This window comes from Daucus carota, chromosome 3, assembly GCF_001625215.2.
Source record: "Daucus carota subsp. sativus chromosome 3, DH1 v3.0, whole genome shotgun sequence".
Classification (NCBI taxonomy): Eukaryota; Viridiplantae; Streptophyta; class Magnoliopsida; order Apiales; family Apiaceae; genus Daucus; species Daucus carota.
In genome coordinates this window covers 44,695,955-44,718,585 of record NC_030383.2, presented here as the reverse complement: position 1 = coordinate 44,718,585, position 22,631 = coordinate 44,695,955, and the positions used below count along the sequence as shown (strand labels likewise).

Genomic DNA, 22,631 nt, shown 5'->3' with positions numbered 1-22,631 from the left:
ATCGCAGGCGATACAATATTTCGGCAAACCATGTTCACCTTTTGATCAACTTTTTCACAGTGAGCTTGCAGTGGACTTTTTTCTACAGGATGAAAACAGTACGAAAAGTGCACTACTAAACATTAAAAACATTAAGGTGGCAATCACATACGTCGATATAATCTTCCTTCAGCTGAGTAATTCTCTTTCACAGTGAACTTGGGTAATCCACGCCATCCTCATTTCCATTTCTGTTTATAAAATGTCCCCATCTTGAAGGCTGGAATTTGACCGTGCAGGTTAGAGCAGAGCTGAACAATGACGTCAATATTACAGTGCTTGAAATATATTTGTTATTACCTTTTCCGTATGAGCGCACACTGTGGGGTGAGCTATCAAATAGACACGGTTAGCTGGAAAATTAGTTAGACTAACTTCATCTGTGTGTAATAACAAACAGGTTTCAAATATGATTATCAAATAAGTTAAGAATGGATTTATAAAGATGGGATGATATGAGTACCCTTCCATTCATGAATTTTTGCACTGCTATGATCATGATGATGTTCATCTGATGTAGTATCTAGCATCAAGTAGATCTCTCCAATTTGACCAAAAAATGTTACGTTCACATATGACCTACAAAGCAGTGTATTACCTGTCAATCCTACTTACTATTTAACAGTGTGGAAATATAAGTATTGACATACCTCCCATCTGTATAGTACACTTCACATTAAACTCTCAGCATGTCCTTTTGATAAAGTGATTCTTCTTCGGTAACACATCAATCACTCCAACAACATCTAATAAACAGCATTAGGTTATGATTAGTTCTTACAATGCTTAAACAGTATAAGCTTACAAGTTTTGAATGATGATTTGTTGGAAACATTTTGTACCTATCAAGAACCGATTATCCTTCTCATTTTTTGAACATCCTCCAAGGCAAAGAAATCAAAACTCTGTGGAATGAATCTTAGTCCAGTCCCATTATCTTTAATAAGTTTGTATCATTGTTGAAATAAATGTGCTTTGAATCCGCACGTGCACGGAAGTTTTCATCTCCATTGTATCTTTTGACAGAGAAATTATAAACCTGTAAAGAGCTCCTTCTTGAAGAGAGTCCTTATAGTTGTGGGAGATGTTTGAAGCAATGAAGGCATGTATCCTAACATTCTACAGCAACAATAAATATAAAGATACTGAAAGGGACATGACGATGGTGTTAATCCAAAAAATGTTTTGTAGTACTTACAGAATCATCAATCAGATGACATTAAAAGCCCCGAACTCATTTTTTCTTTGCTTCTGCTTTCCCATATTGATTGGCGCTCGGTACTCGGCATGCTCCAGTCATACTTGAAGGATGTAACTCGACAGAGGTGAATGCTGATTGAAAGACATGTTCTCTTCTTCTGAGGATAATAAATGAAACAAATAATTAGGGAGCGAACGAAAAAAGGCTCACATATAGTTAATCCACATTACCCTTTGGATGATAGTAGGCTGGACAGATGATGACAGGGGAAAATGAAGGTTAGGTTTGAAGGGGATCCTATGATAGGATTCAGATCTAAACAAGCTGTCCGACGAAGTGTAACCAAAGCAGGAATATATATTTTAAGGATAATAGATGTGTGCCTCTGTCTGTAGTTAGCAAGCGGCGGGAGTACAATGTATATTTTTCAAGTTGTTGGGCGGGACATCGATCATTCATTGATTTAATCCAGAGAGTTTCCATTTTAATTTAAAAAAAATAATCTGTCATATTATAATTAAAAAAATAATAATTTCTCAAGATATTCTTGAGTAGATGGTCTTAGTCCTAATATAATTAGTTTATATTTCTAAGAATATTCTTGAGGAGATGGTCTTACTTTAATATGATGCCTCATAATATATTAAAAATAAAAGCTTACAAAAAACATGCTTAGTTTGTTTAAAAGTTTTAAATTAAGAAGAAACCATTTTATATAACAATAAATTCTCTATGTGTTATGTTAGCAAATAATTCAGGAATTGTAATAGATCAAACGGTATTGTTTATATAAGATACCAGTAAGGCACTGTATGGAATACTGTGTTCATTTATTATAAAGAACTCGTAAATGTTCGACATAAGTGCACTATAATGAGAATATAAGTCTAATTTAGATGAAATGACTGTGTATGTGTTATGTATGAAGAAAATTAATATATTGTCTACATGAAAGGGGATTGTTGTACATTTTTTATATATTCGTAATCTCCGTTAAAAAGAACGTTTAATGTAAAATACGATCTAATGTCAGCAATAAGCACTATACTAATCACTGTGTTAATATTATTATACGAAACTCATAATATGTCCTGCACCATTAATGCGTAATGAAAAGAAATAAGCCGTGTATGTATTATGTATGCCCCAGGATTAAATAATTGTGTACATGAAACGGGATGTTGTGCATCTTTTATATATTGTTGGTAATTGCGTTAAAAGCCTTTTTCTGTAAAAGAGGGTCTTTTAAGTTAGGAGTAAGCCACTATATCAAATACATGTTCATAATTTATGTATGAAACTCATAATATGTCCGGCACTATAAGCAACAGATACAAAAATAATGAATTTTAAACTGGGAAAATAGAATGTCTTGAACATTTAGAAATGCGTAATGAAAAGATAATCCTGCTTTATATCAAATAACTTTTCTATGATTATGTGTCCACAGGATTAAATAATTGTCTACATGAACCATAGTGTTGTGCATGTTCTTATATTTGTTGGTATTGCGTTAAAAAGGTTTTTTCTGTAAAAGAGGGTCTTAACGTTAGGGAGTAAGCCACTATATCAATACCGTGTTCATAATTTTTATATAAAACTCATAATAGTCCGGCAATATAAGCAACAGATACGAAAATAAGCGAATTTAAAGTGGGGAAAATAGAATGTCTTGAACATTTAGAAATGCGTAAAAAAAGATAATCCTGCTTATATCAAAAAGTTGTCTATGTATTATGTATGCACAGGATTAAATAATTGTCTACCATGAAACGGGATTGGTTGTGCATTTTAATATATTGTTGGTAATTACGTTAAAAATTTTTTTTGGTAAAAGAGGGTCTTTAAGGTTAGGAGTAAGCACTTTATCCAATACCGGGTTCATAAATTCTGTATGAAACTCATATATGTCCGGCAATATAAGCAACAAATAAGAAAATAATGATTTTTAACTGGGAAAATAGAATGTCCCAAAGAATTTGTTTTCCAAAATAAATATAAATTATTTAATAATGTTTTTTCTTTTCGCGAACATTTATTTGAGGACATTAAAGCCATAATTTTCAGTACGGTGTTCGGTCTGGACAGGGTCTTCTTATATGTTCAAGTGTTGTCCGACATATAATATTATCATTCTTCAGTTTGAGTAACTAAGTCTAAGACTAAGAGCAATCTAGTTTCCAGTGCAGAATCTCGGAAGTGCAGAAGTCTCGAAGTGTACAGCAATTTACTTACTGAACAGAGCTATGCGGGAGTATTGGTTCAGATGTAGATATATCATGTGGTGTTTGGCACACGGTGCTTATTCATGATTTTGTTTTTTGTATTTTCCTTTCTCCAATCTATGGATGTACCGGTCTTGTGGCGGATAAGTTCGCCGTTCTCCCGAGCTTATGAAGAAACTTTGTCGAATAGTTTGGTAAATAATGTAAATCATTATGTTTTTATTTTGATGTCGTCTTCTTTACACGCTACTGTCTGAATTCTTAAATTTGTGTCTGAATATGTTTTCAGAATATTCCTACAAAATTCTCGCAAAGTACATAATCTGTTTACATAAGGATATGGAACTGAAATGGTAATGGCTAACCTACCTGTTGAGATGATTTAGTGAATAGCCAGATGAGGGGCGTTAAATGTTTTTTCAAGCATTTAGAGTTGAGAGGTGGGGAATTAAGTCTGTTGTAGTACTTGTGGCACGTTCGAAGTTCAACGTTTACATAATTGGTAAGTAATGGGGCGGAGATTCAATACCCAGAAATAGCTGGAGGTTTACTGCAATAGGGGATAGTCCTTTTCTTAAAGATTTGGACTTCGTCCGTCAAACTTACAAACTTGTTATTTAACCTGGTTTCTGTATCGTAGTTACAATGGGTGATGCTGGGTGGCGTTTTGTCATTGGTCGTCTGAGGTAGACCCATCATCGATGAAATTGTGGAGTTATGGCTAGTTGAGTATGTATTCTTTTGGGAGAAATACATAATAATATGTAAACTATTCTTTTATGTAGGATCCTCCTGCTGCCTTCATTGCTCGTTGCGGTTTTGCTTTGCCAGAGGTATCAATTTTGTTCTCTGTAATGGAAAGAGATTTGTTGGAGCAATAATTCAACACCGGACGGCTAAGTGGTTTCAGTTCTATGCTTCAGATAATAGAAAGATGATTTGAAATGCGGTGAAAGTTTTTTTATTTACCTATGACGGTACCAAATTTGTTTCAATATGTGCATTTGAGTGTGAAAATGCTGAGATTGGCTTCCCTGGGACACCAGTTGTATGGGTAAAGAAAGTCATAAATTTTGATAGTGCCTATTTCGTAATAAACTGAATTATATGGTAATTGACATCCTTTCTGCTAAATATCTTACTTCTACAGATCGATGGATCCTATCCTAGCATTGGCAATGGTTATGAATCACTGTCGAAAGTAACAATATGTTTGATGACTCCTTCATGGTTGTAAGTGCATTGAGGCATAACTTGTAGTTTGTGACATTACCTTTATCTCAGATTCTATGCTGATTATTGTTTGTTTCTTCCTGGCTTAGGAAATCCGAATGAGTTCTCCGACTTGTGTCTGCAGTGGGAAGCCTTCCAATGTATTAAGGTTTATCAGGAAATGGCTGTTGGAGGCTTCTAATCCGCAAAAGGGAAAACCCTATTGCTATACTATTGAAGATGGGTGCAAAGCTCCGTGATGATTTGAGATTAAATGTTGGGAAGTTTGTATTTTCCCATGCCCACGCAATGTTATAGACCAATTCCAGATTCTTGTGGCAAGGCGAAGGACTAAGAGTAAAATGTGATTCTGGTTGTTTTCACAGCATTTGACATGGTGGGGGAAAATTATTTTCTGACATGTATTTTTAACCAAGAACTAGGACTCTTTGCGTTGTTCTGTCCCCTGATCTAAGAACTGTGTGTGAGTGTGGTTTTCCTACTGTGAGTATGCAGGAGCATTGATTGCGTACTTTAAGTTTGATATTCCTGACTTGTTTTGTTATTAGTTTTATTGTTCCTTTTCTTTTTGAAATAACTTTATTTGTGATAATAGTTGAAGCGTGGTTTTATTAGGAAGGATAGTTTTTCTAAGACTCATCATGGATATTCGGATGGATATATGGCACTACTTACTAATGTTTAAATTATCTATTATACTCCATATTTTCGATGAATATAAAGAATATATTTAACTTTAAATCAAGAACGTGAAGCTCTCTCATTGTAAGTGAAGTGTCAAAAAATTTCACAGTGAAGAACATAATATATATTAGCTTCCAACAATAGACTCTGTGAGAATGTCAAGTTGGTGCACCAATTCAGAATTGACTTGCTGAGCAAACAAACTGAAAAGACATCCTGAACATAAAACAAATGCTCAGGTTGCGTCACAATACTGATCAAACAAAAAAATGCAACACAAACTAAGCCCTGGCAGTCGTTCAAACTTCATGGTAGACAACATTCTGGGTGATTCGTTGTTCCGCCTTGGGTGACTCAATGTATATGCGCAAGCCGTCAGGGGAAGTTACACGACTACTGCGACGTATAACGGTCCATGAGTGAAGACAGGTTGTTTAGGAGGAACAAACCAACTGTTCAAGGGATTGACCTTGCGATTTATTTATTGTCATGGCATAGCATATCTGTAAAGGCATCTGTTTCCTTAGAAGCTTGAAAGGAAGTGTGGAATCAGTGGGAACAGTTCCATTCGTGGAATGAAATGCCTTGTCCAAATAAACTACCAGAAATCACCTCGCATTGGACACAATGTGGAAGCAGCTTAGTGACCATCATCCGTGTACCATGCATAAACCTAAAGTTTTGATTTAGGTTACGCTTAACATGACAACACACCTTCTTTAAGTTTAAGTTCATGGCTGGGCAATCCGGGAACATTCAGGGAGTTCAAATACTCTGGGGGGAAGCTATGTTGTAGCTCAGACTTTGTTTCCAGGGAAGTCTTCTCCCATGATCCACACTAAAATAGGATACGCTATCTCCAGTATGATCAACAATCACAGAATTTACATGACTTACAGTGCAATCATTGGAGTGAGTATTGCCCTTTTCGCTGAGGTATTTCGGGTCCTTGTACGAGTTCCCAGATCTGGAAACGTGGTCCTGATCATCTCGTCTATACAACTGTCTTCAGTGATCTTACAGAACCAGGTGAATGACAATATCATCTTCACATTCGGCTTCAGGAGCTCGCTCTATTTTCCATCACCAACTTTCAAAACCCATTCACTAAATTCTTTCATACGCTTTGCCTCATCTGGACTTGTACCTTTATGTAGGCGCATATTTTTGGTGAGAACTGGTGTAAGTGGACATTAGTCCCAACTTGATCGTATTAACATGCTGGCCAAACCTCAGCCTGCGAAGGTTTGGGAATCACTGGTAGATTGTCTAAAATCCCCACCCAAAACAACAGAATTCCTCCAAAAGGCTTTGAAAACGTTTGGCATCCACTGATTTCATAAATCACGTAAAGAACGATCAAGACACTCGAAGGCAAACGATGTTGCATTGGTGCTTCATCCCATATTATGAGGCGGTTTGTTGGATAAAGTGGCTATATCAGACTAATATTTTATACTAGTATGTTTGCCCGCTCCGCATGGGCCTAAAAAATAATGTTTTTATAAAATTATGCTCGCTTAAAAATGTATTTGAATGGTTAATTTTATTTTTTTGTTTTTTTAATTGTTTTTTTTTTGTCTGAAGTTAATTATAATTTAAAAAATATCTTTTAATGAAGTGAATATTAACGGTTGCATTATTTATTAATTGATAACATGTATTATTAAAAAGCACATAACAAAATTACTGAATTTTCTACTATTGGTATTGAGTTTTGAAGAATTTTGTGTAATATATTACAAAAAATGAGAATAACATTTACTATTAAAAACAACGTAATACGTATTTTGAAGAAAATACGTATTCTTAATGAAGCATGAAAGAATAGTGCAAATTAAAAAAAATTAAAAAGAACATTTGTTATTTAAAAACAAAATAACAATATTCCTTAAATTGTACGGTTAATAATGAAGCTATGGAAAAAGAATGCAATATGTAAAAAAAATAAAAACAAGCCACAGATCCGTTTAGATTTGAACTCTATCATAAACAGCCCGGGAGTTACTCTTAGTATGCCTGTGTAAATGTATGTAACTCCCACCTAATAGTCATTAACTGCCATTTATTTACTACTCCTCAACGTTACTACTTACTTCTCCTTTTGATGTAGGATATTCTGATAATTCTTATTCTTCTTGTTTACAGTTCTGATTTGAGGGAATTATCTTCCGATTTTGTCTTTCTCCAGGTAAGGTATTTCATTCTCCCACTTCAGTTCTTTTTGTCCTTTTTTGTTTTGTTCGTATGTTGTCTAAAGGGATTTGTAAACCTTGCAGAGCAATGGAGTTTGCAGGCGTCATTGTAGAGAAGTGGGTTAAAGTATTGACCAATGCTGATCTGGACTCAGATGAGATGGTTTGTGTTTTTTTTGTTCATTGCATGCCATATGTATCTAAGTCTATGTATATTATGTGAAATGGGCTTGGTATGTTTTTATAATTGCAGCGATTGCCGCCTAAGTTTGTTAAGAAATATGTAATCGGCTTAAAACAAATTCCCTGTTGAAATTTCGTAATGGTTACGAAATAGCCACTGTCTTCAACCATGAAACCGGAACATTCAGTGGACTGTCTACTATGTATGAGGACTTTCTCTTTGAAGTGGGTCAGATGCTAGTGTTTGAGTTTGATGGTTCTTGTGATTTCAATGTTTATGTCATCGACACTGATCTTACAGAGGTTGAGTACCCTCCAGTTCTTCATCATACACAGAGTGGCATCCTCGTGTTGGTAAAATTGTCCTCTAACTGTAGTATTTGTAATGTTCATGTTATCTTTTGTTATATCTTCAAATATCGAGTATTGGCCTAAATTTATACCCTCTCTTGTTGTTTATCTGTATCATAGTTCTGTGAAAAGAGGTGGCTTGAAAATTTGTTTATTTTGTCAAAGAGGAGTCGCCCCCTTTATGATGAATTAGTAAGTTGGGTTTTGCACTTTGCATTCTTAAATGTTTTCTTTGCTTCATCTACGTGCATGACATTACTGTTTTTTGGCAGGAGCCTCCGGCATCGTTTAAAAGATCATTTCGTTTTTTGCCTGGTTATCAGAACTATATTTTTAGTAATGGGAAGAAGATTGACGGGTTTATAATAATGAAAGTGGTAAATTTAAAGGCCTGAGCAAATTTTGCTCCATTTTAGGCCTTGAGAATTTTAGCCAGTTTAACTTGGTGCTGTTCCCTTATGAGGAACATGGGATGAGTTCTGTAGCTTTTTTTGATGATCACTTTGTTGAAGTACTATTCCCTGGAACGCCATTGTCCTATTGGTATAGTAGTTTATACATTTCATTTCTAACCTGTGAGTTGTTATGTTTATATACGTTGCTGAAGACATTTTTATAGCATTGATATGTGCTTGGTTTATAGGTCAAAACTCAGAGAATCCCACAGCTACTGGACGTATTGAGATTGTCGTGAAGCCTTGTCACATGTACCAATACAGCTACGGAGTGGTAATTTTTTGAGTTATGACCTTTGAACATTGTTTGGGCATTAGATTTTACTGTTGTTCATCACACATGTTCAATGTAGGATGTGTCAACAGTGCATAACTCGATTACCGCTTTCTGGAAGAAGACAGACTACATCAACCTCCACTCAGGAGAAAGGTCATGGAAGGTGCAGGTCAAGTGTCGAGGTGTCAAAAACCGGCGTTCAACAATCAACAATGGATGGATCCAGCTTCGGGAGGATTTGGGATTGGTCGAAGGTGATATTGTGGTCTTAGAGTGTGCCCACTTTTGTGGTAATCATTTTGCTCTTCATGTTGTCAAGAATGATGGTGCATAGAGTTGGTTTATTTGTTATTATGCACTGACGATATTTCCAATGGGTCATCCTCTTCTCACGTACTTATATTACCAAACTGGTAGACTTGCTGGATTATTAACGTTGGCCCCTTTTGTGTGCAACTGAATATACTCTATTAGGGAGTAGTAAATTAAGGCTGGTCATTACTTTTGGTTCAACCTTGGTTATTTACTTTGGTTTATGCTTTTATTGTTATGTTTTTCGTTTCCCTTTTATTAACATGTATTAAGTTCTCTGCATTTCTGCTATGGCTTGGTATGTATTAAGTTTAAGTAGCTGTGACATAAGAATAAGAGTTGGCATATTTTATGCTGTGCAGTTGTGGAATATGATATTTTATGGGGATGCCTAAACAGAGGACAATAAATATTAACTTAAAAAATATTAAAACAGAGTTGCAGTTGGACTTAATATTACAAATCATAAATTGTTTTGGCAAAAGCTCATAACCATACTATATATAAGAAATCTTATATTAGGGAACTTGTTCAACTGGTTCCTTCTCCAATGGTGCTTATGTTGTCCAAGTGTATGTTGCTTCCAGTGGTTATAGATGTCTAAGCAATAGAATTGTAATTATCAACGTTAGATTCTGAAACTGTAGCTGAGCATTATGTAAAGAACATATGGTTTAGTTCTCATTACCTCCCCGGTAGAGAACTCGGTTGGCTGTTGCAGATATTCCTCAGCCTCCATTGGCTCTTGGAAATCAAATCCTTCATGTATGTCATTTGCAATATACATTTCGTCGGTGTCTTGGATATTGAAACTTGCAACTTCTAGTTTAACAGTATAGTTCCCACCTTCCATTTTTTTGAAAACAGATGGGAATTTACCATTGTACTATAGCATGTGTTAGTGTTGATTAGTTGAATTATAATCTAATGTTTAAGAGTTGAATATTGAATATATCTCTTCCTCCAACTCGAACACATCCTTGTGAAATAAACTCCGTATTGCTCTGTCCATGAGTAATAAATTTATCTCCCCCGTGTTGTCCTTACCAAGTACACAAATTCCAAACCTGTTTTCCAGTGAAAATATATTACTCTTACAGTGTAATAGTTGAAGTGGGTAAAGTGTTTAGTTGCATGCCATACTTACCTCTTTTCTGGATGTGGCACAAATCTGTTGTTGCAATTTTTACAAATTAAACGACCACCTTCTTCGTCAATCTGCTTGTAGCATGATGTGCAGACTAAATAGTACCATGCATCACAAACCTCAACATGTTTTATTTCAACTTGGCATACCACCTCTTGCTGAGTGAAAGGCACATGTCTTGATGTTAGTAAGAAATAGTATGATAAAGCAGAATGTAAGTTATTTTGATATTAACGGGGAAAACCTGTATGTAATCCTCTCTGACTTTCTTTATATCTTCAACTGTCATCAACCTCAAACTCTTTTTCTCTATCGAAGAATCATTGTTGCTTTTCTTCAGTATATCATTAGCACTATAACATGTTGAAATATATTAAAAAAAGAAGAGTAACGTATAAGATGAAATGTGGCATTTGTAGATGTACATTTTACGCAGTTGCACCACACTGTGGTGGTTGTAGTTGATGTAATAGGCTGTAGGTGAGAAGTTGCAAATGTCCAGTTCCTCTGATGAATAACCACAGTTTAGAATATTTTGTCGGAGCAGTACATATAATTCTGAAATTGCACTGAGTTAAGAGAGTATGGGTTCGTGGAATACCTCTAAACATGCCAACTTTACCACTTGCAATGATTAGGATGAAAGGCTCTTCATACTTGTTCTTGTGAATATCTCTTGTAAAATCCTCAGCCATTTTGTCCCAAAGCACAACATTCAGAGTTGATCTGCAAAACAGTTTTATGATATAAGGCAACATCTGCCAGAACCTATTTCAATGAGGTACTAAATTATTTAAACAAACACTTACTTTCCATCGGAAATCATCATTTTGACTTGTAGTTGCTCTTTTCCATGTCTATTGTTTATTTTTCTTAGAGCATCTCTCTTTGTCACAACACCAACAACATCTGGTATGTAAAATGAGATAGTAAAAATGAAACAAACATATGTAATGTACGATGTCCTCAAACTTATGTAGTAAAATTTGATACCTGCAAGTAGAGTAGTTTGTTTTGATAGTTCCTTCATGTCAGCAAGATCGTAGAAATCAAAACTATTCTTTGCAATGAAATAATCTTTCTCTTCGATTTCTTTTGCCTTGGTCTGATTTGTAAAAAGAATTTGCCGATCAATGTTTATACTTCTCCACTTGTCCTCAGCAGTCAAGGGTTTAACCTGGAAGTTAGAGATGCAGTACATTCGGCCAAGGTGCAGCATTTTCTGCATTTTGTCCATGAGAAACACTGGCACAAATGCATGCATTCTGACGTTCTATCACAGTGAATGTCAATTAGCATTTGAAGACGTAATCGTAAAATGTTAACATAGCCAAAAAAATATATCCATTTTGAACTTACTCGTGCATCAAGTAGTATGATATTATAGCCATTGATATTTCCCCCTGAAATCTTGTGCCCTGTCCACTCTCTTACTATGCGAACTTTTACTTTCCAATCAGTTCTACCTTGGTGGCATTTACTGAGAAAATCACAGTTTTGGGAGCTCATTTCTTGAGAAATGCTTAAGAACAGTACCAATGGTGGTTAAAATGAATAGCTTCAAAGAAACTGTTGGGTGCAACTTAATAGCATTAGGAAGATTAACATTTGCTGTTGATTTGATAGGAAGCTGTAAACTTTAATACGACACTATTACAGTTGGAGATAAATTCGTGTCATTCAATACAGTGTAGTTAATACTGCAATATATCTTAGAAAGCACATTGTGGAAGGAGCTACAATAAGCATATTAGTTACAAAAGGTGACAATGGTGCAGTTCAAACGCCTGACATAAGTTGCAATTAATGTTCGAGGACCAAAAGTTACATAGAATTCAAATTTTGTCTTCCTGCAAGATCAATTCTGCAGATGCAAACAATAAATCTCAAGTCAGAATTTCAAGTACGCATATGTAGGTAAAATCCATTGCATGGGATAACAGGCTACTACCTTGTATTTCTCATTCTTGATGGATTTTCGCTTGCCAAGCGGTATCGCATGCTCCAAATCATAGTCAATTGTCTCTGTTGTCTTCCTTGATCTTGTTTTGTTTGAAGATTTGCCAGTTGGTGGACTCTTATCGTGAATATTACTCTCCTGAGAAAAAGAATGATTAGTACACGTTTTTCTTTGAAAATAAAGTTGTTTAAGTGTAAAGCTCACAATTGTTAATTCAGTAGCTTTCACTGAAAGGGTAGTGTTCTTGACAGGTGAATGCGTTGCAGATGTCTCAATGCGTTTTTCTTCACTTTTATCTTCACACAGGGTTGTCTCTAAAACCATGTCTGCTTTGTCATTAATCAGTTCGACACTCTCAGCATTGTAAACATTGGATCCTTCTACTACATTTTCCTTCTTCAAGATAAGGGTAAATGTACATGAGATTTTTTCAAAAGCCTTCAGAGGCAATGGGAAGTAAGCCGACTCACCATCCTGCAATTCATCCCTTTTAAAAATAAAATAATTGAAACGAAACAATGAGAGAATAAATAAATTTCCTGCATTTGCCACCTGAACATCATCAGCGAGAAAGTCATAGACGGTCTTTCCAGTAAGACGCGTAACTTCATCATCACTCCACATGACAAGTATAGTTCCACTTTCGTCGGAACATAAAGTGATTAGCTGATACCTAATGAATACAATTTGTCTAAAATCAGATATCACACATTATATTTATCATGGTTGTAACAGGTAAACTAATTTATACCTTTTATCAGGGTATGGTTTCATCTTCCCACAATTAGGACATTTGAATTTGTTCCCACTCAATTCTAGATCAACATCGCAGGCGATACAATATTCGGCAAACCATTTCACCTTTGATCAACTTTTTTCACAGTGAGCTTGCATTGGACTTTTTTCTACAGGATAAAACAGTACGTTAAAAGTGCACTACTAAACATTAAAAACATTAAGGTGGCAATCACATACGTCGATATAATCTTCCTTCAAGCTGAGTATCTCTTTCACAGTGAACTTGGGTAATCCAGCTCCATCCTCAATTTCCATTTCTGTTTTATAAAATGTCCCATCTTGAAGGCTGGAATTTTGACCGTGTCATGTTAGGCAGGAGCTGAACAATGGACGTTTCAATATTACAGTGCTGTTTAATAATATTTGTTACTTACCTTTTCCGTATTGAGCGCACACTGTGGTGTGAGCTATTCAAATAGACACGGGTAGCTGGAAAATTAGTTAGACTAACTTCATCTGTGTGTAATAACAAACAGGTTCATAAATATGATTATCAAATAAGTTACAGAATGGATTTATAATATGAGGATGATATGAGTACCCTTCCATTCATGAATTTTTGCACTTGCTATGATCATGATGACTGGTTCATCTGATTTAGTATTCATAGCATCAAGTAGACTCTCTCCAATTTGACCAAAAAATGTTACGTTCACATATGACCTACAAAGCAGTGTATTACCTGTCAATCTACTTACTATTTAACAGTGTGGAAATATAAGTATTGACATACCTCCCATCTGTTATAGTACACTTCACATTAAACTTCTCAGCATTGTCCTTTTGATAAAGTGATTTCTTCGGTAACACATCAATCACTCCAACAACATCTAATAAACAGCATTAGGTTATGATTAGTTCTTAACAATGCTTAAACAGTATAAGCTTACAGTTTTGATATTATTTGATTTGTTGGAAACATTTTGTACCTATCAAGAACCGATTATCCTTCTTCATTTTTTGAACATCCTCCAAGGCAAAGAAATCAAAACTCTGTGGATGAATTCTTAGTCCAGTCCCATTATCTTTAATAAGTTTTGTATCATTGTTGAAATAAATGTGCTTTGAATTCCGCACTGCACGGTAAGTTTCATCTCCATTGTATCTTTTGACAGAGAAATTATAAACTCTGTAAAGAGCTCCTTCTTGAAGAGAGTCCTTATAGTTGTGGGAGATGTTTGAAGCAATGAAGGCATGTATCCTAACATTCTACAGCAACAATAAATATAAAGATACTGAAAGGGTAACATGACCGATGGTGTTAATCCAAAAAAATGTTTTGTAGTACTTACAGAATCATCAATCAAGATGACATTAAAGCCCCGAAACTCATTTTTTTCTTTGCTTCTGCTTTCCCATATTGATTGCGCTCGTACTCGGATGCTCCAGTCATACCTTGAAGGATGTAACTCGGACAGAGGTGAATGCTGATTGAAAGACATGTTCTCTTCTGAGGATAATAAATGAAACAAATTAATTATGGAGCGAACGAAAAAAGGCTCACATATAGTTAATCCACACTTACCCTTTGGATGATAGTAGGCTGCAGATGATGAACAGGGGAAAATGAAGGTTAGGTTGAAAGGGGATCCTATGTATATGAATTCAGATCTAAACAGCTGTCCGAAGTGTACACAAAGCAGGAATATAATATTTTAGGATAATAGTAGTGTGTTCCTCTGTCTGTAGTTAGCAATCGGCGGGAGTACAATGTATATTTTTCAAGTTGTTGGGCGGGACATCGATCATTCATTGATTTAATTCAGAGATTTTCCTATTTTAATTTTTAAAAAAAATAATCTGTCATATTATAATTAAAAAATAATAATTTCTCAGAATATTCTTGAGTAGATGGTCTTAGTCTAAATATAATTAGTTTATATTTCTAAGAATATTCTTGAGTAGATGGTCTTACTTTAAATATGATGCTCTCATAATATAATTTAAAAATAAAAGCTTACAAAAAACATGCTTAGTTTGTTAAAAGTTTTAAATTAAGAAGAAACCTATTTTATATCAAATAACTTCTCTATGTGTTATGTATGCAAATAATTCAGGAATTGTATAGATCAAACGGTATTGTTTATATAAGATACCAGTAAGGCACTGTATGGAATACTGTGTTCATTTTATTATAAAGAACTCGTAATATGTTCGACATAAGTGACTAATATGAGAATATAAGTCTAATTTAGATGAAATGACCTGTGTATGTGTTATGTATGAAGAAAATTAAATTATTGTCTACATGAAAGGGGATTGTTGTACATTTTTTATATATTATTCGTAATTCCGTTAAAAAGACGTTTAATGTAAAATACGATCTTTAATGTCAGCAATAAGCCACTATACTAATCACTGTGTTAATATTATTATACGAAACTCATAATATGTCCTGCACCATTAATGCGTAATGAAAAGATAATCCTGTATTATGTATTATGTATGCCCAGGATTAAATAATTGTGTACATGAAACGGGATTGTTGTGCATCTTTTATATATTGTTGGTAATTGCGTTAAAAAGCCTTTTTCTGTAAAAGAGGGTCTTTAAAGTTAGGAGTAAGCCACTATATCAAATACCATGTTCATAATTTATGTATGAAACTCATAATATGTCCGGCACTATAAGCAACAGATACAAAAATAATGAATTTTAAACTGGGAAAATAGAATGTCTTGAACATTTAGAAATGCGTAATGAAAAGATAATCCTGCTTTATATCAAATAACTTTTCTATGTATTATGTGTCCACAGGATTAAATAATTGTCTACATGAAACATGATTGTTGTGCATGTCTTATATATTGTTGGTAATTGCGTTAAAAAGGTTTTTTCTGTAAAAGAGGGTCTTTAACGTTAGGAGTAAGCCACTATATCAAATACCGTGTTCATAATTTTTATATGAAACTCATAATATGTCCGGCAATATAAGCAACAGATACGAAAATAATGAATTTTAAAGTGGGAAAATAGAATGTCTTGAACATTTAGAAATGCGTAATAAAAAGATAATCCTGCTTTATATCAAAAAAGTTGTCTATGTATTATGTATGCACAGGATTAAATAATTGTCTACATGAAACGGGATTGTTGTGCATTTTTAATATATTGTTGGTAATTACGTTAAAAAGTTTTTTTGGTAAAAGAGGGTCTTTAAGGTTAGGAGTAAGCCACTTTATCCAATACCGTGTTCATAAATTCTGTATGAAACTCATAATATGTCCGGCAATATAAGCAACAAATACGAAAATAATGATTTTTTAACTGGGAAAATAGAATGTCCCAAAGAATTTGTTTTCCAAAATAAATATAAATTATTTAATAATAGTTTTCTTTTCGCGAACATTTATTTGAGGACATTTAAGCCCAATAATTTTCAGTACGGTGTTCTGGTCTGGACATGGTCTTCTTATATGTTCAAGTGTTGTCCAGACATATAATTATTATCATTTCTTCAGTTTGTAAGTAACTAAGTCTAAGACTAAGAGCAATCTAGTTTCACAGTGCAGAATCTCGGAAGTGCAGAATCTCGGAAGTGTACAGCAATTTACTTACTGAACAGAGCTATGCGGTGAGTATTGGTTCAGATGTAGATATATCATGTGGTGTTTGGCACACTTGCTTATTCATGTATTTTTGTTTTTTGTATTTTCCTTTCTCCAGATCTATGGAATGTACCGGTCTTGTGGCGGATAAGTTCGCCGTTCTCCTAGCTTATGAAGAAACTTTGTCGAATAGTTTGGTAAAATATGTAAATCATTATGTTTTATTTTTGATGTCGTCTTCTTACATCGCTACTGTCTGAATTCTTAAATTTGTGTCTGAATATGTTTCAGAATATTCCTACAAAATTCTCGTCAAAGTACAGTAATCTGTTACATAAGGATATGGAACTGAAATTGCGTAATGGCTATACCTTACCTGTTGAGATTGATTTAGTGAATAGCCAGATGAGGGGCGTTAAATGTTTTTTCAAGCATTTAGAGTTGAGAGGTGGGGAATTAATTCTGTTTGAGTACTTTGGACGTTCGAAGTTCAACGTTTACATAATTGGTAGTAATGGGTCGGAGATTCAATACCCAGAAATAGCTGGAGGTTTACCTGCAATAGGTGATTATGTCCTTTTCTTAAAGATTTGGACTTCGTCCGTCAAAACTTACAAACTTGTTATTTAACTGGTTTCTGTATCGTAGTTACAATTGGTGATGCTGGGTGGCGTTTTGTCATTGGTCGTTCTGAGGTAGACCCAATCATCGATGAAATTGTGAGTTATGGCTAGTTATGAGTAGTTATTCTTTTTGGGAGAATATACATATATATATATGTAACTATTCTTTTATGTAGGATCCTCCTGCTGCCTTCATTGCTCGTTGCGGTTTTGCTTTGCCAGAGGGTATCATATTTGTTCTCTGTAATGGAAAGAGATTTGTTGGAGCATATAATTCAGACACCGGACGGCTAAGTGGTTTCAGTTCTATGCTTCAGATAATAGGAAAAGATGATTTGAATGCTGTGAAAAGTTTTTTATTTACCTATGACGGTACCAAATTTGTTTCAATATGTGCATTTGATTGTGAAAATGCTGAGATTGTCTTCCCTGGGACACCAGTTTGTATGGGTAAAGAAAGTCATAAATTTGATAGTGCATATTTCGTAATAAACTGAATTATATGGTAATTTGACATCCTTTCTGCTAAATATCTTACTTCTACAGATGCAGATGGATCCTATCCTATCATTGGCAAATGGTTTAGAATCACTGTCGAAAGTAAACATATGTTTGATGACTCCTTCATGGTTGTAAGTGCATTGAGGCATTAACTTGTAGTTTGTGACATTACCTTTATCTCAGATTCTATGCTGAATTAGTTTGTTTCTTCCTGGCTTTAGGAAATCTCGAATGAGTTCTCAGACTTGTGTCTGCAGTGGGAAGCCTTCCAATGTATTAATGTTTATTCAGGAAATGGCTGTTGGAGGCTTCTAATCCGCAAAAGGGAAAACCACTATTGCTATACTATTGAAGATGGGTGGCAAAGACTCCGTGATGATTTGAGATTAAATGTTGGGAATGTTTGTATTTTCCGATGCCCACGCCAATGTTATGACCAATTCCAGATTCTTGTGGCAAGGGCTAATGATGAAGAGTAAAATGTGATTCTGGTTGTTTTCAGCATTTGACAATGTGGGGGACAAATTTATTCTGACATGTATTTTTAACCAAGAACTATGACTCTTTGCGTTGTTCTGTACCTGATCTTAAGAACTGTGTTAAGTGTGGTTTTCACTACTGTTGAGTATGCAGGAGCATTGATTGCGTACTTTAAGTTTGATATTCCTGACTTGTTTTTGTTATTAGTTTTATTGTTTCCTTTTTCTTTTGAAATAACTTTTATTTGTGATAATAGTTGCAGTTGGTTTTATTAGGATGATAGTTTTTCTAAGACTCATCATGGATATTCGGATGGATATATGGCACTACTTACTAATGTTTAAATTATCTATTATACTCCATATTTTTCGATGAATATAAATGAATTATATTTAACTTTAAATCAAGAACAGTGAAGCTCTCTCATTGTAAGTGAATGTCAAAAAATTTCACAGTGAAGACATAATATATATTAGCTTCCAACAATAGACTCTGTGAGAATGTCAAGTTGGTGCACCAATTCAGAATTGATCTTGCTGAGCATAACAAACTGAAAAGACATCCTGAACATAAAACAAAGTGCTCAGGTTGCGTCACATACTGATCAAACAAAAAAAGAATGCAACACAAACTAAGCCCTGGGCAGTCGTTCAAAAACTTCATGGTAGACAACATTCTGGGTGATATTCGTTGTTCCGCCTTTGGGTGACTCAATGTATATGCGCAAGCCGTCAGGGGAAGTTACACGACTTACTGCGACGTATAACTGTCCATGAGTGAAGACAGGTTTAGGGAGGAACAAACCAACTGTTTCAAGGGATTGACCTTGCGATTTATTTATTGTCATGGCATAGCATATCTGTAAAGGCATCTGTTTCCTTAGAAGCTTGAAAGGAAGTGTGGAATCAGTGGGGAACAGTTCCATTCGTGGAATGAAATGCCTTGTACCAACATAACTACCAGAAATCACCTCGCATTGGACACAATGTGGAAGCAGCTTAGTGACCATCATCCTTGTACCATTGCATAAACCTAAAGTTTGATTTAGGTTACGCATTAACATGACAACTACACCTTCTTTAAGTTTAAGTTCATGGCTGGGCAATCCGGGAACATTCAGGGAGTTTAAATACTCTGGGGGGAAGCTATGTTGTAGCTCAGACTTTGTTCCAGGGAAGTCTTCTCCATGATCCACACTAAAATAGGATACGCTATCTCCAGGTATTTGATCAACAATCACAGAATTTACATGACTTACAGTGCAATTCATTGGAGTGAGTATTGCCCTTTCGCTGAGGTATTTCGGGTCCTTGTACCGAGTTCCCAGATCTGGAAACGTGGTCCTGATCATCTCGTCTATACAACTGTCTTCAGTGATCTTACAGAACTCAGGTGGAATGACAATATCATCTTCACATTCGGCTTCAGGAGCTCGCTCTATTTTCCCATCACCAACTTTCAAAACCCATTCACTAAATTCTTTCATACGCTTTGCCTCATCTGGACTTGTACCTTTATGTATGCGCATATTTTTGGTGAGACTGTGTAAGTGGACATTAGTCCACAACTTTGATCGTATTATACATGCTGCCAACACCTCAGCCTGCGAAGCTTTGGGAATCACTGGTAGTATCTGTCTAAAATCCCCACCCAAAACAACAGTAATTCCTCCAAAAGGCATTTGAAAACGTTTGGCATCCACTGATTTCATTAAATCACGTAAAGAACGATCAAGACACTCGAAGGCATAACGATGTTGCATTGGTGCTTCATCCCATATTATGAGGCTTGTTTGTTGGATAAGCTTGGCTATATCAGACTGCTGTGATATGTTACACATTGAATACTCATCCAACACAATAGGAATTTTAAACCTTGAGTGAGCCGTTCTACCTCCAGGCATGAGAGTGGCTGCAATGCCTGAACTTGCAACTGGCAGAACTATCTTACTCTCAGAACGGACTTTAGAAATTAGTGTCTTCCAGAGAAAAGTCTTGCCACAACCTCCACTGCCGTGAACAAAAAAAAGACGGCCTTCGTCGTTTTCAACGGACTTCATGATGGTGTTGTAGATGTCCAGTTGTTCATCAGTACAGCTTGAAATTAGAGATTTATGTAGCTCCGCCATTTCTTGGGTGTCATAGCTGGTTTCCTCGATGATCAGATTATTATCAGCAAAGTCAAGATACATTGCAGGAGGCTGTGGCAGTTGCTTAAAATCTTTGATGGATTTCCCAATTGATTTCAGCAATGCGTGGATTTCTGCAGAAAGTTTAAAGAAATTAATAACAGTACATATGTGGATTCAAGTATTGTTATTACTAAATTAGATGAAAAGAATATGATTACCTGCAAGTGCATAGTACTCTAATTGCTTATCATTCAAAATTAAATGAGGATTCTGAGAAATTTTCCTGCGCATCATCAGAATGTCATCAGTCATATTATTACTGTGATCATTCCACAGCTTATTAACATCACTGACTCTGCAATTTACAATTATGTGGACGAAGAGCTGACGAATCTGTGGTGCAAAACCACAACTTGCAGACTGGCTCAAGACTTGATGCCATTCATTATCATCATCGAGAAGGCCATACTCCTTGCATGCATCTTGAAAGGTGGGGAAGACTCTACCATTCACTGTCCTCAAATGTATAAATGACAATGGTCCACGCACCTTCGTAAGCAACAGACGTAAGTACCAAAGCTCACCAGTTGAATGATGAGTATAAAATAGTCTGCCAATTTGTGTGCCTCTTTTACGCATGTTCCAAACTGTTTCGGCCTCATTCCAAACATAATGCTTTGGGATTTCATCAAATGTGTATTTCCTAGCTTCAACATCAGTCTGATTCAGTTGGAAAAATGCTTCTAATTGGCTACGCTTGTGCTTCTCTCTTCTGACTACTTTGGGCAGAGGTTCACTTTCTTTGAATGTACAGTTGCGTTCCCCAGGCAGGTGAAAAGACAATCGTTGCACGGATGTGGTTCGGTAATGAATGTTGAATCCAAATATACGATAAGCTGCTTCACAGGCACATATATACCTCCCATCAAAATACTGCTTTATCTCATCAACAGGCTTATCAATATCCACATCTGTTCTCTCTTTGTTTCGTCCTCGAATTTCAACCGTTGCTCGATCATGACCCTTTAAACAGTACTTAAAAAGGTATTTGATACTTCTTGCATGACAGCAGATTTCAACATTGATATGGCATTGAAATTTTACCAATAAATCTCTGTTATAAGGAACAACCCATTTATTGTCCAATTGATGTTTCCCTTTTGTAACGGTGACATTAGTTTTCCGTCTACGGTAAATGGGGAATCCAGATTCATCAAATGTGGTGCTTGCACAGTACCTATTTGATAAGTTATTATGTAATATTAAACCACAGTGTTGGTTTTAATGGGTGTGGAGTCATATTAGTGAAACTAAAGCATGGATTAGAATACTTACTTCTTAGGAAAGTGCCGTATACACTTGCCATCTTTCATGCAGGGAGATTTTGGATTATCCGGACCACATGGACCATGGATCATGAAAGCTTTCACAGCTTCGTATCCAGAAGGATCAACATCTGGATCGGGAATCTCGGCAGAAACATATTGGTCAATGTTCTTCTGTAGATGGTGTTTCGCATCAGCTGCTAACCATATAAGCATGTGGACATGAGGGAGTCCACGCTTTTGGAATTCAACAACGTACATGACTGTTACAGAAAAAAAAATAAAGAAAGATAAATAACCTACAACATAGACCACACATCACAGGAAATTAAGAAAATAGAGGAACGTCTGAATTCTATATTAATTTAGATTTCATACCTCCAAGACATTCTCCAAAGAAGGACTTGTTCTTTATTTCATCAATCAATTGTTCAAGCTTTAATTTAAAAACTCTAGCAATGATGTCCGGTGAATTCTGCGGAAGACAATGTGGTAGTAGTTTCATCATCTGAATGATTTCATCCCAAAGTGGATTTGTGGTCATGGTAAGAAAAATATCTGGATGTCCAATATAGCGGCATACTGCTAGAGCGTCCTGAAAATTCTGCTGCATATATCTCCGAGAACCAATAAAACCAGCAGGGAGTATGATACCTTTCCCAACTTTGGATGCATCATCATTGCCATTTTTTAGAGAATCACATATTTGTGAATAGAGCTCATTACGCAAGGTGGTCTGGTGAGTACGTAGGTACCAAAGACGTGCTTGCTCAATTGTTGAAAATGCATCCACAACATATTGTTGATATAAACGTCCACCAAGGCGGGGAGTCATACCTACAAACATGTATATAAATTAGGGGTGAGTATTCGGTTAACCGAAACCGAAACCGAAATTTTTTTCGGTTAACCGAAACCGAATTTCATGAAAAAACTCTACCGAAAACCGAACCGAAATTATTT

At 35.5% G+C, this 22,631-nt stretch overlaps 2 protein-coding genes and 2 long non-coding RNA genes across 5 annotated transcripts in view; 2 read left to right on the top strand and 2 right to left on the bottom strand.

Moving 5' to 3' along the window:
• Window positions 1-22,631, top strand: part of LOC108215138 (probable 2-oxoglutarate-dependent dioxygenase At3g50210) — a 68,359-nt gene that overhangs the window by 22,076 nt on the left and 23,652 nt on the right. The window lies entirely within an intron of this gene.
• LOC135151213 (uncharacterized) lies at window positions 7,493-7,862 on the top strand. The gene is made up of 3 exons (XR_010289820.1): window positions 7,493-7,578; window positions 7,662-7,740; window positions 7,831-7,862. It is a non-coding gene; the product is annotated as an uncharacterized LOC135151213 (long non-coding RNA).
• Window positions 13,238-13,867, bottom strand: LOC135151215 (uncharacterized). The gene is made up of 3 exons (XR_010289821.1): window positions 13,602-13,867; window positions 13,435-13,516; window positions 13,238-13,346 (listed from the first exon to the last, which is right to left on the bottom strand). It is a non-coding gene; the product is annotated as an uncharacterized LOC135151215 (long non-coding RNA).
• On the bottom strand, window positions 18,844-22,526 carry LOC108219687 (uncharacterized). The gene is made up of 3 exons (XM_064090848.1): window positions 21,679-22,526; window positions 20,562-21,580; window positions 18,844-20,474 (listed from the first exon to the last, which is right to left on the bottom strand). Exons 1-3 carry the CDS (start codon window positions 21,927-21,929, stop codon window positions 18,844-18,846), a joined length of 2,901 nt encoding a protein of 966 aa, XP_063946918.1. The 5' UTR covers window positions 21,930-22,526.